Genomic DNA, 16318 nt, shown 5'->3' with positions numbered 1-16318 from the left:
GATCACAGAGCAGGAAACAGCCTGTAGCAACTTTGAAAGTAAGGTTTTGGCACTTTATTGATTCCTCTTGGAAACAGTGACTATCATCGTTGAAATGCTGCATCATGTTAAATGTATTACATAAAGTGATTGAAATATCTTTATTTTGCTTATAGGAATGGTTGTAACTGCTGAGGATGTTTACCGTACACACTACAACAAGTCATGTGATCGATATACTTATGTGCTGTTAGCCTTATATGCTTTGGTTTTTTTTTCAGTAGTGTTGGAATGGCTGCTGTTTGCTCCTGGCTAAATCTTGAGGCTATGACACATGGGCAACATTTAGAGGCCGAAAGCATGAAAACAGAGCCAGTCACAGTGTTGAGGTCAAGTTACTGAAGTTACCCCGAGTCCAAGCCGAGCCCCAAGTCTTCAGTGTTTTAGTGTTAAATGTTAAAGTCAGAGTCACCGAGGACATGACCGAGTCACTGAGGACATGACCGAATCACCACGGTCACGTCCGAGGCTCAGCAGCAGCAGCCATGCCCCGGTGATACCAGTCATGTCCCAGTCACTACGATCATGTTCGAGTCTGTCCTGTCACGTCCGAGTCACTGCAGCCGTTGTCTGACTGACTGACGATCCAACATCTAAGTCCAACATGAGCTGACAGTAATCAAGTCTTATACAGGGCGCCATTTATGAACCGACGAAACACCGACTAGTGACCAAACTGTCACCGCAGATGGAGAAACATCACACATCAGATGGACAGAAGTCATCTGATTCTCAGTAAGACATCCTGGCTGACTCTAGTTGCTGCTCAGTTGCCAGGAACAGAGATAGACAATTGCAAGCAACTATGTTCAGCATTATTATTATTATTTTTTTTTTTTTTTCAGTTTTATTGCTGCAGTCGTCAGTCTCCGTTCCTGTCACACAAAGTATTGCCCATCTGCATTTCATCAAGATGTTGCCTGTGTTTCCGCTCTTTTACTCTGACTCTTCTCAATGTAACAATACTGTATATGGCTTCATTATAAACTACGCTGATTGATATGCACTTTGTCAGCTAAGCAGGGTTTATGGAGCGTTCAGAGCGGGGACTGAGAACCGTCCATGCTGAACACCTTAAAATGACACGAGCACAAGATACAGGCAGGACACGGTCCCCTTGTCCTCCACTGGAAGACAGAATATATGAGCATGTAGCTTTCAGCACTGCAGCGAGCGTCAATATAACAAAAACATACCGCTTCTGTTTCTTTTATTAGCTGAAAGCTTCAAGGAGAGAGTTCGAGACAAATTCTGTCGCTTTTTGTGGCTAGAAATCAACTGAACGCTGAACAGACTGATCACTTAAAGTAGTTTTCACAGATATTCTTCTTTTCAGAGTCTGATGGCAGACTCTTGTATATTTGCATTTGTTAGCGGTGCTAGTGCAGGTCAGTGGGCATTCAGTTGTAGCAAAAAAAAGAAAAAAATGACCCTTTGTACAAAGAAAACAAGGTTAGTTTCCTGGTTAGACGTGTAACAAGGTTTTCAACCAATATTTTGTTGAGTTTTCATTCATTCATCCTGGGTATTCTATTTTTTTTTGTACGTCTATTTATATTCATTTTGTTTACATGTCCCACTGTTTTGTTTTTCAGTGTAATAAGTTAAATGTGAGAAATAAAGTTTGGAGAAAATGTGATTTCTTGTCATGTCTTTCCCCCACAACCCTGACTCTTGTAAATGATTATGAGTAAATGGTTTAGTTTAGTTCGTTCATCACGACCAGTTTCAATATAGCTAATCTTGTTTAAGAAAATGATAGATAGATAGATAAACTTCTTACCCCCAGTTTAAAACATATAACAGTGCACATAAAAAAAAACAAGCAAAGACCATCTGCCAAGCTGAAATCAGAATCAGTTTGTCATTTTTGTCTAAAAACTGATTTAAATGATTAGTGTTCTGTAAGTGTTCTGATGATTGACAGCTTGCTCAGTTGCATGAAAACATAACAAAAATATAATTCTCCTCATGCAGTATTGCTTTATAATGGGTTATTGAATGTTTATATCTAATGGTAATTTACTCACGGCAGTACTTCACATTGTTGGCTAAACCCTGCAGAAGTGAAGCTAAATACAGTCAGGCATACCGCAGTCTCCCAAACCTCTTTGCACCAGGGGTCCTTTGAGCTAACCTTAATGCCTGTTAGCTAGTTGCTAGTTAGCGGCAACGTACGCAGTCAGATGTTGACTCAGAGGTGGTAGAATGAGCCCGAAAGATGTCAGGTTAGTTCACATCTTTTACAGATTCAACCCAACACAGACTCTGAATGCTATTATCTGTCATTTTATAACTAACTAGCTGCATTTTTTGCGCAGGTGGTTCATTACATTCGTGAAATCTTTTGTTATGTTTCATGGAAGCTAGCTAGTTAGCCTCCAGTGCGTGCCGTGCTTTAGTACACGGATGAGACGGTGATGCCAAACTCCGTCCCAGACTGAGGGGTTTGTGGGTGCCCTTTACTTAGAGCTCACAAAACGTTCTGTTTACTTAACTCTGAAAATGTTAATTTATTTTTATTCACAAACCTACAGCTGTCCCCCCGAGCACAAGGGTTCAGTTCTAAAATGTTCCACTTTCAGAACTAGCTCACGCTGCTAGCTAACGTAACCGCCCACTGCGATTACAAATAGGACATTACCGGTCGAGATTGCTTTATTAAAAGTAGTGTTTTTTATTCTTGTAGTATACAGAAATGATGAGTGACTCCCTTTGGCTCTGAAACTGATTTGTGTGATGTGTGAAGGTGCGTTTGCGTTCACTTCCAGACATGTCAAAATGAAATCGGTAGATTTTTGAACAGTGTTAGTTTTTAAAGAACGGCCTGGCGATAGATACCTCGGACGTTCCCTGTCAACTAACGGTAAGAGCGGTCAGTCACCTCAGCGTCATGTAAGTAAAGAACGAACCCGTTTATTTAACACATCTAGTCAGTTAGCTGCAACTCAACGAGAGTCCCCTAGTTGCCCAGCCAGAACTGCCATGACAAAAAGCTTAAAGACTAGTAAACTATAGTTGGTTAAAGCAACATGATTAATAAAGTGATGTAGTTAAATGGTTGCCGGGGAAAGCCTGCAGCTGTTACTGACAGTAACTCCCCTTTGTCCTTCAGCCAGCCGCAGCCAGTTTTCCTGTTGAAACCAGCTTCTTTAACGTCAAACGTTGTACGGATTCCGACACTGGCTAATGTAATTAAAAAAAAAATTTATTCAGTCGAAATCAGTCTAAATAATCTGGTTATATGGTTTATTTTAGCACATACTGTCAGAAGTCGGTGTAACGTTACGGGGCTGCTCAGTGCGCAGCTAGTTAACGTTAGCTGAGCGGCTAAGCTACCAGTACCAGGCCTTTACAAGGAAGTTACCATGCATATAGTTGGTTAAGTGTTTACTTTTGAAAATCATTAACATGGGCTGGGACACCGATTAGTCACAGCTGTGTTATGATGTGTAATAATGATATCCACCCTGTAGCTGTCATTCAACACATTAACATTACACGTGTGAAATCTCTCATTGTATCCTGACTGACTTGCAGGTCAGGTGGACCGTGTCCTTTAAATGTGATTTAGAGGCACCCAGCAATATTTTCATGCTTTTCAATGTATTGGATTTTAATACAAAGCATTTTCATACTAGATATTGTCATATGCTCTAATGTGATGCCCGTGCTTAAGCTTCAAACGTGTATTGCTATAAAAGGAGTGACTCTAAGCATAGTTTTAATTCAAATTTACCATGAAAGTCAAATGTCCCTGAGCATGTGTTAAAAGTGCCAATGAAATAAAGGTGCAGTGGATGTATGTTTTTTTCATTATTGCTTGATCTGGGGATTATTTCCCTACTACTTTCATTATTTGATTTATTGGTTAGGTCATAAAATGTCAGGAAGTAGTTAAAAAATGAATATTATAATAATATTTTATCATACTTTGTTGCATGTAAAAACGATTACTTATAATACAGTCACAGTGAGGGTGTTTGATCTAAAGCTGAAACAGTTAATCATCAGCAGAAAAATTATCAGCAGCCATTTTGATAATTGTCTCATTTAAGTCAATATTCTCTGTTTCCGTCTTCTCAGTTGTGAGGTTTTGCTTCTACTTTGTGTCATATCCGATTGTAAGTTTAGTATTTGAGTTGTGCACTGTTGGTCGGACAAAATGATTTAATGACGTAACCCTGGGCTGTAGGAAATTCTATTTGGTTTTTTTTGGGTTTTTTTTCAGACTCTAAAGTTTTATGTTTCTCTGCCCTCTGCTGTCTCCAGGGATGACCTGACGACGACAACACCTGACTTCTTCGACCGGTTCCTGCATCATCCCAGCTCTGTTGGATAGGACGGCTCTCCCACACTTTACGATTGGCTAAGGGCTGTTGTTCCACCCTGAGCCTGCCACGTCCTCATCCTCCAAAGACCACATACAACCTGTGACTGGACGGTGCCAGCCCCACAGAAAGCCTCTGCCAGCGCCCTTTAACAGAAAGAGACAATGTATTGCCTACAGTGGCTGCTCCCTGTGCTGCTCATCCCCAAACCGCTCAACCCAGCGCTGTGGTTCAACCACTCCATGTTCATGGGCTTCTACTTGCTCAGCTTCCTGCTGGAGAGGAAGCCCTGCACCATCTGTGCCTTGGTCTTCCTGGCTGCCCTTTTCCTCATCTGCTATAGTTGTTGGGGCAACTGCTTCCTGTATCACTGCCAGGACGCCGCACTGCCGGACGCTGCCCACGACCCAGCGATTGTCGGGACCTAGGAGGGAAAGAGGGGGAGAGATATCGGAGAGGGGGAAGGGGGGAAGGCGTGAAGAGTGATGAGGCATTGCAGGGGAATTACTGTAGAATGATACTGCCATCTTGTAAGAGGGGACAGACTACACTTTGGGGTGGGAGAACAGTGAAGAGGCAGCTCTGAAAGAATGCTGGAGGGTTGTACCGCCAAGAATACAGACAGTACTCAGCCAGAGGCAGTACTGAAGAGGACGAGAACCAGTTTTGGGGGGTTATGGGGGTTGGTTTGACATGCTGTAAAGAAAAACAGACTTAAATTTGAGGTGGTAGGAGGAGAGGAGGGGGAAGCCATACAGGAGGAGACATTACGTGAACTTTTATGCAAGAGGCAGAAAGCGAGGCATCGAAACTTGAAGTGCTAAGAGAAGGACACGTGTGAACATGCGGAGAGAAGAATTTCACTTTCAGCAGCTTTCATTCCAGCATTTGAATGAAAACTAGACAATAACTACAGCACGTGTGACGTCAGCCTAACGTGACCACTGTGTTTCAGTATTCTGGTTCCTTTCTCTCCGACTGACCTGTTTACTTCAACAAGAGAGAGTCACCTTCTCCAAAAACCTGCTGGGTCGATCTCAGACTGCCAAAATTCACCTAATCCCACTGAAATCTCCAGACAGAGCTTGGACGTTTGACGTTTGACTGGCAGCCGTGCTCGCTCCTCAGTCCTTACAGCTGTTTACAAACCTGCCAGGTAGTGTTAAAGAAGAGCTGGCACCTTTATACATTTGCCCCCCCCCCCCCCCCCCACCCCGGGCAACCTGCCTTTCACAGTCCAACTTCACCAAACTCTGTCGCTACTTTGGCTCCGCACATGTAATGCTACCCTTCACCAGGAGAGCACACTAACACTGGACAATCAGTAACTACGCTGTGAAAATTCCCCCTTTGCTTCATCACCACATACGCACACACGCATACACACACACACACACGCACACACACACACACACACACACACACACCTCAAAACGTGTAATAATGAGAAACTGCCCCATTGTCATTACCCACTGTGCTCTGCAGTCGTCTCTCTCCTCGTCTTCCTCTTCTCCTCTTCCTCCTCCCGCCTCGGAGTGAACGTCAGCTACGGCCAGATTCACGATCTGATCTTTTTTTTTTTTTCTTTTTTGCTGTTTTGTTTTTTTTTTTCCTTGTGCATGGGTTGCCGTTTTTTTTTTTCATGCATTAAGTTCACACAGATTTTAGTGAATTTAAACAAAATGCTGAAAGTTTCCAAAGGGTAGAAAAATCTGGGTGTGTGTGTGCGTCTGTGTGTGTGTAGGGTGAATGAAAGATTTGTCTTACGTGCGATAGGTGTGTATTTTTTGTGTTCATGACATGCGGATAAGTGTAAAAACGTGGTGATACACAAGGAAACAAACAGCAGATGGTCAGTTTTTCCAGCAACAATAAGCAATACAGAGCGCTGGCTGAGGAAATGGCATCAAGTTTTCATTGACAGGACGTTTACTGGTAAAGAAAAGGGCAGAAGATTCCTTATGTATCACTGCTGTTAGTGTTTAGCTGTCAGACGCAGGCTGAGGTGTTTATACTGTGTACCTATTGCCGTGTGTGTGTGTGCGTGCGCGTGTGTGTGCGTGACCTTCTGTTGCAGTGATCAACATGCTCGCTGCTACATGATTGCTTTGGTTTTAATTTAAATAAAGTTTTTCCTCTCAACGTGTTCAGCTGTTGAATTCAGTGTTACATCAGGGGTTTTATTTATTTAAACGTATGTTTGGATGAGTTTAGTTTTGGGATTTCCAAATTATTTTTCAGGTTTTGTTAGATTCAGATTACGTCCTTGCTAAATGCTTCTGCAAAAAAATAGAGTCCTGTGTTGAAAATGTTACTGAGGTAAAAATATGGAAGTAAAATCAGGAAAATGGCCCAGTATTAGAAGTCTAAGTTCTCAGTGCAGAGAAATGCTGCTGCGACTGTTGAACCATATGTTTTTATACGTGTGTTAATGAGTAAGCAGCATTTTACTCTTGTATCTGGCTGAGCTGCAGTTAATTTGGGTTTATTTTTTTTTATATCCAGGGCTGCAACTAATGACATTTTTCATTAGGGATGAATCTGAGGATTTTTTTCTCAACTAATCTATTGATTGTTTGGTTTGTGAATTTACGCAAAATAATAAGAAATGTCGGCACAGCTCAAGAATCAGAGTGACACCCTCAAATTGTTTGTTCTGTCAGACCAAAAATCCAAAGCTCAGACTGTCAGAAACATAAAGTGGCACAAAAGGGAAAAGTCTCAAGTAAAGTGTAAGTAACTCAAATTTGTACTTAGTTACTTTACACCGGGAATTAATTCAAAACACACAGGACACACGAGGCGGTCGATCTCCAAAACCTTCAGTATCTTTGAGTCGGCGCCATCAGACCTGCAGCCCAACACTAACTACTGCTGCTACAGTTTACGTCAGTTTGAGCGAGAATGTGAATGAGTGAATCAATCATTTTTTATTGGTTAATCCGTTCATCTGTCCATGTTGTGCTGCTTCTCTGGGTCCAGGTTGAATTTGAAGTTATTGTTTTATACACAGAAGAAAACTGATGCAGGTTCAGATGATTCTGCTGATCAGGTTTTAAACTGCGTTCTGTGTAGTATTTTAAAAGTGACTGGGGTTGAACCCTGCAGCTATAAATATGGAAAGCATGGTGCGATGACAGCAGCAGTGCAGTAGTGAAGCAGGATGAAATGATGGTGGATGAACCAAACAACGGGAAACACACCCAGCTCCACTTTACTAAGTGGAGCTGGGTGTGTTTCAGATGATGATGCAACAGAAGTGAAAGCCAAGTGAGCGACCTCCTCCTGTTTCCCCCGCAGACGTGAGCGCTGTCGTTCAGCTGCTCCTGACCGACAGGCTCAGCCTCCTGGAGCAGCTGAGACGGTTTCCTGTGGAGAGTGAGCTCTGGGTTTCACCTTCACGCCGTCTGAGACACTTTGTGCCAAGATCAAGTTTGTGCATCAGGAGTTTTCTGCTTTTGTGGTTTGAGTGATTTGTGAGATTTTAAAACCAAAACCGATCCACAGATAACGATGATGTATTTTATTCTGAAAGGAGTCACTCTACATAATGAGTATTACTGATTTTTACTTTTTTACATTTTGCTGCTGGTGCTGTTATACTACTGCTCTACCAGTTATTGTTGTTCTGAGGAGTGAAATCTATTCCAGAAAACAAACAATTAAAAATGTGCAGAAACTGAACCACCTGGTTCTGCAGGAGGGAGCTGAAACAAACCATGCAACGGTGAAAACCCAGCTCTGGTTTTTAATGTTTAGTTTTAGTCTCATCTGCCTGATTCGCTAAATCAGATGATAAACCATGTCTTCCCATCCTGTTCTACATTACAGTGTTCATTGTTTCATGATGTGGATGAACAGATTTTCCATTTGTTTTGTTATGATGAACATTTTGACCTTTGCTTCATTTCCAGGGTGTAAATGATGAGATTTGAGGATGCTGATTTTTCTGTAGCATGTTTGTTTTGCAGTCATAACTAAAACTTTCCTGAAACATGATGCTGATTTGACCTGTACTGAGTTATCATGGTGCACTAAATCTGAAGAGAAACCTCATTTAACCCAACTGTGCACAACCCTCTCCTTCTTGAAGACATAAAGCCGACTAACGTCTTGTTCCCACGCCATTTTATTGACCTCCCAAACAGACTGAAAATACCCCAGTCAGAGAGGTCCCAGGTCAGTTTAACCACAGCCAAATCTATTCTGTGGCAAGCGAAAGCATCCTCAGGTCAGAGCTGTTCCCAAACTTCAGATTGCGTGGACGGACAGCAGGGGGCAGCACCTGCCTCTGTCTCAGGGATGATTCAGAGCTGAACACTTAAAATGTCTGAGGGCAGGAGGATGTGAGGAAACTCAGAATAATCAGCGTAAACTGTAACACTGGATATGATGAGATGAATGAATGAGTTTTCCCTAAACTTCTTTAAACAAACATGATCAGCACGTTAGGCCTCTGATCTGTAGTTTCAAGAGGACATTTGGAAACTTTAACTTCCGTTAAAGTAAATGTAAACTCACAGTGACTTGATCTTAATGGTGGGAAACAGGAATTCATGACACATCCTGCATTAAATCCTCAGGAGTCGTGTATTAGTTAAACATGTGTTTTACTAAATCTTATGACAAAAGTGTTACCAGAAATTACATTCAGGCCAAAAACTATTCTGTCACATCCTTCAAACTAAATCAATGCAAATCATTGGGTACATGTATCTCACAGGACAACATGTAAAATCCACACGTTCATCAGCCCACAGCCTCCTGCAGCTGCACGCCAGGAAACTCGCTCACAAACGTCACCATTTTGCCCCACGGTTACAGATTTAGAAAAGAAGAGTTTGGCTGCTGGTCAGAGTCGTTTGTACGGTAATCCTCTGGCATCCTTCAGTGTCTCAGCTCCTGTTTGGAAACAGTTCAGCAGCCATTTTGTTTCCCTTCTGCTACGCATTCGCTCACAAAAAGAAAGACAGTGAATAGAGCTCAGAGAAAAAAAAAGCCTGTGGCAGGTTTGCACTGTTTGCAGCTGCTTTAGAGGATTTATTTGGCCCATCAAGGTTTAATGTTCACATGATAGTTTGGACATTTTTTTAAAAATATATTTATCCTTCATTTTCCAGTAAAACAACCACGTAGATTGGCTGTTTAAAGTAAATCCCAACACTGTAAAAGCAGGAATAGTTTCTAAGCTGCTCATAGCATCTTATCTGGTTAAATAACTAAATGGTGCTGTAATAAAGAGCAGAGCTTCTCCTTTAAAAAAAAAAACAAAAGAAAACAAAAACAAAGCTTTACATATTTGAATAACATTTTCCATGTTCCCAGTAAAATCACTTCTCTGGTCACAGGAGCTGTGGAGCAAAAATCTGCCATCCGTGGGTCAGAGATCGGTTCATCGGATCGTCCTCTGCACTCGTCCCTTTGGTGTCTGTAATTCTCAAGGTACCACAGATTTCTGAAAAGAAAATCACTGTTAGCCCGGAAAGTAAGACCTCGTCCTGGCATTCCCCTTCACTGCAGGCTCGTAAACTTCATCCAGCTCAGACACAAACTTGGTTGTAGTTTAGTCTCTCGCCCTGACGCTCAGGATCACTGAGACTTTTCACATTGGCTCGTCATTAAATCTTAGTTCCAGACATGTTTCCTATAGAATTGTAATCTGAGTCTCTTGGTTCTGATAAGCCTCCTCCTGCATCTCAGTGTACAGCTGGTCCATCCTCTGGAAGGCCAGGTAGCCCTTTTTACCTGCAGAGGGACGAGAAAGGAAGTGTGACAGAAATATTACAAAATAAAACATAACAACATACACGTGAGTGAGCGACTGCACAGTTACTCAGGTTTGTACCAAAGGAGAGGACAGTCTCTCTGGCAGCGCTGCGAACATCTTCATCCGCTGATGTCCACAAATCTGCTATGTGGTCCACACTCTCTGCCGCCTGGCAAACACACACACACACGGCAGACAATTGATAACACGCCAGATGGTGATAAAAACTATATTTCTGTGTCTGCAAACAGTTTGTGTAATGTGTGTCGCTCACCCTGAGGCATTTAAGAGCCAGACAGGAGCCTTGTTGGATTTGAACATCGGTGCTTTTTAAACTCTCTGTGTAATAAACCACCGCCTGGAGAAGAACAGACACATTACGTGTTCTGCTGGAGAAGCTGCATCATTAACATTCATTCAGAAGTGAAACCCAATTCTTTAATTCGCTTTATACCACACATTTAGTCTGATGTCTGATATTTTTCAGATTTCACATTTTCTTTCAGTGTAAACCTCAAAGGCCTCAAAACCTTAAACCTTTACTGGAAGTGCTTTCACCTCGCTGCGTCGCTGTGCACCTACACGGACGGCTGCGGTCACTCAGACCGAGACAGTTTCACGTACCTTGCTCCTGAAGGCCTTGCAGCCTGCAGCTCTGCAGAGACAGTTGGCAGCAGCTTTACAGACTTTGTGGTTGGAGTCGATCAGCAGGGCGGCCAGCGTCTGCAGCGTACAGCGCAGTGGGAGGAACTCTGCGATGCTCCGCCCTCTCAGGTTGTTTAAAGCTCGCCTTCGTTTGGGGCCCCTCAGGGCCGACAGGATGTACTCTGAAACACACCAGTCACCATAATGAACGAACAGCACACGGAGCCTGTTGTATTTTGGGAAAACAGTCTCGCCTCAAGGGCCATTTAGTAGTTTCTCTGGAGCTCTCAAGTGGTCACACTGTTCTCATCGTGCCCATTTTTATTTATACTTAACCAAGACATAACTCCAGCTGTGCGGCCCAGTAACAGCTGTGTGATGTGTTTATGTTAGAGGACTTTTAAGAATAATGACAACTTTTACATCTCAGAAAAGTAAACTCAGTTTTATCTAATCTTCCTGGCGCTCTTTGTCTTACTCAGGCTGTAAGCTCCACCCGCCTGGTCTTCAAAGTGACGTAAAACAAATGCCAGGATTTATTTCAGACTTGATTCCCTGATTTAATTAAGAGCAGAAACACAATGTTGTTGTTTTAACTTTATAAGTGCTGTGTCATGCCAGCCAAATGTAGTCCATCGGCTCAATAAACAGCAGACATCAGGAAGAGAGGAAGGAAAGAAGGACGAATGGAAGGAATGAAGGATGTGTTGTTGTGTCTTCATAAACATAATTTGGTAATAAGATAAATCATATGGCTGTTGGAACTGTAGGAGAACTACACACACACACACACACACACACACACACACACACACACACACACACACACACACACACACACACACACACACACACACACACGCACACGTACACACACACACACAGACACACCCAGTTTGTCTGCTGTGACCTTTTGGCAGTGATGTCGACAGATGGTCCAGATTCCTTTAATATGCTGGAATTTCTGGAACGTTCTCAGATCCTAAAGCTCTCTCAGAGAACTGCAGCAGCATACCATTCCTCAAATACACAACTGGTCCCAGCAGGACACACACACACACACGCACATAAATATACATACACATGGCATGTATCTTTGTACACAAACTGTGGATGCTTGTCATATGCTTGAAAAAAAAAATTCAAATGGATTAAGACGGCCTGTCATCATTAATGTAAAAATAAGTATCTGTACGATTTGATTTTGATCTTCAGTTTGAATGAAACAGCCCTTTAATGTTCACTCCTAAAACAGAACATAAGAAAAGATAAAAGTAAAATATATGACAGCTTAAAACAACATCTTCATATGACTCAGCTGATAAAAGTCCGGCGTGTTAATACCTTCTTTGGAGACGTAGGAGATGTGCTCTCCCAGCTCCTGGATGCTCCAGCGTTTCAGATACACGGACAGCTGGAAGAGGGTGACCCTGTCTGGGCTGCAGACCGGCCGAGGGCTGGGCACCACGCGACAGGCCGTCTGGACCTGCTGCAGGAGCTGAGAAAACACTGCAGAGGAGGGAACAGAACATTAGTCAGAACAGTGTTTGATCCAACATCCTACTTCTACCTTAAAAAAAAAGAAAGGTGTAAAGAAATGCTTATCTACCTTTTTCTGATTGGCCGGGCTGCTTGGCCTTCACCTTGTGCGTGTAACGTTTCTTTAGCGTCCTGGAGAAGCTGCTGGAGTTGCAACAGAAAGGAGAGCTGCTGTCGTTCACACAATCCTCCCAGAACAACAAAACATCCCTCGTTCTCTGGTCCTTAGGGAGGACTGAAGAAGGGTGAAGAGAGGAGGAAGAGGAGGAGAGTGAAAATCTTTACCTTTGTTCACTCATGCATGTCACCTGAACATGCTTAACACATACAGAAACACAGTTCTTTGTTATCAACTGACTGTCACGAGCAGAGATGTTGTCGTTCTTCTGCAGCATCAGACAGCTGACCGTGTCCAGGACTTCAGCCTGAAGAGCCATTTCCTCCAGCAGGTCCCTCCTGGACGGGCTGAAGTCAGTCGTCTTTATCGTCTGAGGAGACAAGTATGTGTCTTTGTTAGACCAATGTTCAGTGCAACTGCAGGAAGTAGCTGAGTAACATTTACTGGAAATGAGCCGGAGATTTAGGTTCAAATGGGTCTAATGTGTTTTGTTGTTTGTTGTGTTCCAACCTGGGGATAAATTCCAGGTTACACGGATCCAAACAAACAAATGTGGAACTGTGAACATCCTGTACCTGCAACAGGATGATGCAAATATCCAGGTGAGTCTCTAGAGCTTGGTCAAGACCCCAATTCCCAGAAGTCAGAGGGGCAATGACCAGTTCTTCCTCAGAAGCTGATTGGCTGTCCTGGGAGAGGAGGCCGAGGCTCCTCAGAGTGCTCTGCTGGAAGGAGCTGATGCTCAGGGACAGAAATAAAAAGCAGAGGTGAGATGTTTCATGATGAGTCAACGCTGAGTGTTTCACTGATTTTATTTCTCTTCTGCGCATCTGGAAACTCACCCACTGTCTTTCAGTCTCAGGCTGCCCAAACAGGAAGTGTCATCATCTGCATTGAAGTCATGTGACAAGAAGTCAAAGCTGCCCAGGACTTCCTCTACAGCCAGAGTCTCCTCCGATGAGGAGCTTCTCAACAGGGAGAGGTCGTTCTGACGGAGAGAACAGGCAAACGTTCATGACAATAAAAGGTAAAAATCACTTACAGTGTCTTTGCCCACAGGTATTTGTATATATACACAGGTACCTTCAGTATGGTTGCCAGGTGCAGTATCTGGTGGTCCAGGGCTCTCAGCTCCTTCTCAGACAGACTCTGGTTCTGTAATGTCTTCTCCAGCTCTGTGATCAGGACTCCCAGCCTGAGGGCCTGGGCCCTGCGCTGGGCACTGCTCACCCCCGACCGCCCCGGGGTCGGAGCGGCCGTCGTGGTTGAGGATGGGGCAACAGCTGGGGGCTCGGTTGGGGGTGTGGGTGAGGCTGGGGCAGAATACGACTGACAATCTGGGGAGTCCTGGAAAAAACATGGGAAAGACAGAGTTTAAAGTGAGGACAGGAAACGAGAGGAGAGGAATCTCAACCATAGGAAACCTGAGGAGACAAGAGACGATGAGACAGGCTGTGTCTCATCAGCTGGAAGAGAGGATAAACTGAGAGAATTAAAAAGTCGAATCAGCCCACTGGTGTGGGCTTACATGTGTGTAACTCCTGCTAAAGTGTACGTGTGATGTGAGTGGAGGCTTCAGGGCTGTTTACCTGCACACTGACAGTGTCCTGCCCCAGGGCTACACTGTGCGTCTCAGCATCTGGTTCTCCAGCTGTGTTCTTTCTGAGGATGTCGGGAGTACTGGACCTGTGTTAGGAACAAAGATTTCAGATTTATTCACAGGAAAAAAAGAGAAGATGTCAAAATATTTCAGGATTTTGAAGACAGACAAGATGAGGAAAAAGAATTTAAAGTGTGAAAACCTGCACTCTGAAACTTAAACTCGGTCACTGATAAACAGGTGTGGCAAAAGAGGTGACGCTGTCTTACATTAATATCCAAGTTGTTTGACGAAAGAATAGGTAAGTAAGAGAAGTTTATGGAGGCTGAATGATCTGTGTTCAAACTTCACCTCAGTTAAATAAAAAATCTTCAGTTATTTCATGTGTTTAAGAAGAAAGTATGACAAGTGGTGTGTGAGCTGATCCTCACCTCTGCAGATCCAGCAGGGATCCTGTCTTACTGGTTACTGGTGTAGAGGGAGTCTCTAACACTCCTCCCCACTCCTCCTCCTCCTCCTTGCTCTCATCCATCCTCTTCCTCATCTCCCTCTCTTCTGTAGAGACGTCTAGGGATCCTTCCTCACCGAGGGACAGCTGAGTCTGGCTCCCTCCCAGACTGGGGCCCTGACTGGGGCTGGAGGGGTAGCTGTGAGTCCTCGTGAGACTGTGGAGGAATTATATTATAATCACAGTGAAACATAAATATACACATTAATATATACGGACGACTTTCCCTTTCACAACAGTTCATTCATTCATTCAAAACAAAGGTGTCATCCTTTAATGTTTACCAGCCTACACTACACACCTGGGGGTGTAGGGGCTTTTCGGGCTGTGGTTTGACGTGATGGAGGTGTGCGAGGGGTCGGACAGGTAGCTGAGCAGAGACACGCCTCCTCTGTTATGGCGACTTTTAGACACCAGAGACGGGAGGGAACCTTCTCGATCCTGAAGGTCACGCACCATCGACTGCAGAGGAGGGAGAAGAGGAAGCAACACATCGAAGTAAATATAAAACTCAGCACATGTGCATTATGTACCTGTGTGTCTATATTATTATTGTGTGTGTGTGTGTGTGTGTGTGTACTCACTATAAAGTATTTCTCGGTGAAGGAGGGGGTGCTCGGTGTGGTCCAGCTGTAAACTGAACTCTTCCTGCTGGACACCGACTGCCTGCTGACAGACAGCGGCCTCATCTTCTCAGCGCTGTCAAACGGACTGCAGGTGCAAATACACACAGAGAATTACACATTACACACAAATGCACTAAACATCCCGTGTAGCTCCCCTACACAGTTTCCATGCATGTTGTCCATTTGACAATAAACCACCAAATATTACTGATCTTGAATATTAGTCTCAGTCTCATGAGTGAGTTTCCAGACTTTTCCAAAGTTTTGTTTGTTTTCCAGACAGGAACATTTTTACGGTCTTCTTCCACCTTTGTGTGTTCTGTATATGTGAAAGAAAACCTGAACTGAACGTTGTTCTGCTTGACATTTCTAAACTCTTCTCCCGTCAGTCTGAACTTTGAAACAACACATTTCCATCTTCACTTGCAGCCCACAGTTATATTTTCATTTTTCTGAAACCCATTTTTTCCCATTTGCTTATAAAAGTTTATATATAAAAAGCAGCAAAACAGTGGAAATCACTGAAATGTGACTCATTGAGGGGCTCAACAGAAAAATTGTGCTGTGTGAGTGTGTGTGCGACCACAGCACTGTTTTATTTTGTAAGTGTGAGTGAGCGACTTCAATTTTTCCGTCTCTCTGGAGAGAATCCATGAAACGTCCTCCACCTGGCTTCTCTAAAGCCTGAAATGTGATCTGTCATGGTGCAAGGGCACAGCACAGTGTGTGTGTGTGTGTGTGTGTGTGTGTGTGTGTGTGTGTGTGTGTGTGTGTGTGTGTGTGTGTGTGTGTGTGTGTGATGTACTCTGCATTGAATCAGCTGCTCAGCGACAGCTGGCTCAGGTTAGAGGCACAAAGGGGACGGAGGCAGAGAAGGAAGAAAATAACAACAACAGATTCTGGAGGACGTCTGAATGTGAATCTGAAATAATCCAACACATCGTTTGTTGTTGTTTATGTTATGTTGTTTTACTGCTGAGAACATGTGGTGAAGTCACAGTCTGACATTTCAGAAAAGAATGGAATTATATATAGAGAGAGAGAGACGGGGGGGAAAGACCAGGAGAGAAAAGAAAAACCAGACAATGTTTTGTCTCATTCTCAGCCTCGTTCACTCTGTCACCTCTTTCTTCGTCTGCACCAGC

The 16318-nt window shown here is 43.5% G+C and overlaps 2 protein-coding genes across 5 annotated transcripts in view; one reads left to right on the top strand and one right to left on the bottom strand.

Annotated features, from left to right (window-relative positions):
• The first annotated feature begins 2194 nt into the window (after window positions 1-2194).
• Window positions 2195-6516, top strand: LOC121178725 (bladder cancer associated protein). 2 transcript variants are annotated; one of them, XM_041033020.1, is made up of 2 exons: window positions 2195-2267; window positions 4312-6516. In XM_041033020.1, exon 2 carries the CDS (start codon window positions 4535-4537, stop codon window positions 4796-4798), a length of 264 nt encoding a protein of 87 aa, XP_040888954.1. In that variant the 5' UTR covers window positions 2195-2267; window positions 4312-4534; the 3' UTR covers window positions 4799-6516. The 2 variants fall into 2 exon arrangements, with proteins under 2 accessions (XP_040888954.1, XP_040888955.1); XM_041033021.1 differs by lacking the exon at window positions 2195-2267 and adding an exon at window positions 2660-2934.
• Window positions 6517-8999: 2483 nt separating this feature from the next.
• Window positions 9000-16318, bottom strand: part of ripor3 (RIPOR family member 3) — a 41029-nt gene continuing 33710 nt past the window's right edge. For 2 of the 3 annotated variants that reach the window (XM_041033010.1, XM_041033011.1), the window contains 14 exons: window positions 15132-15258; window positions 14849-15009; window positions 14471-14704; window positions 14029-14125; window positions 13523-13786; window positions 13282-13427; window positions 13015-13180; window positions 12680-12809; window positions 12392-12556; window positions 12127-12291; window positions 10762-10964; window positions 10412-10495; window positions 10216-10306; window positions 9000-10115 (listed from right to left, as the gene is read on the bottom strand). In XM_041033010.1, coding sequence (XP_040888944.1) covers window positions 10015-10115; window positions 10216-10306; window positions 10412-10495; window positions 10762-10964; window positions 12127-12291; window positions 12392-12556; window positions 12680-12809; window positions 13015-13180; window positions 13282-13427; window positions 13523-13786; window positions 14029-14125; window positions 14471-14704; window positions 14849-15009; window positions 15132-15258 — 2134 coding nt within the window. In that variant the 3' untranslated portion in view covers window positions 9000-10014. The remainder of the gene's footprint in view (window positions 10116-10215; window positions 10307-10411; window positions 10496-10761; window positions 10965-12126; window positions 12292-12391; window positions 12557-12679; window positions 12810-13014; window positions 13181-13281; window positions 13428-13522; window positions 13787-14028; window positions 14126-14470; window positions 14705-14848; window positions 15010-15131; window positions 15259-16318) is intronic. The other variant, XM_041033012.1, reaches the window with a different exon arrangement.

Source organism: Toxotes jaculatrix, chromosome 3 (assembly GCF_017976425.1).
Source record: "Toxotes jaculatrix isolate fToxJac2 chromosome 3, fToxJac2.pri, whole genome shotgun sequence".
In the NCBI taxonomy this organism is placed as follows: domain Eukaryota; kingdom Metazoa; phylum Chordata; class Actinopteri; family Toxotidae; genus Toxotes; species Toxotes jaculatrix.
This window is presented reverse-complemented; position numbering and strand designations above follow the sequence as displayed.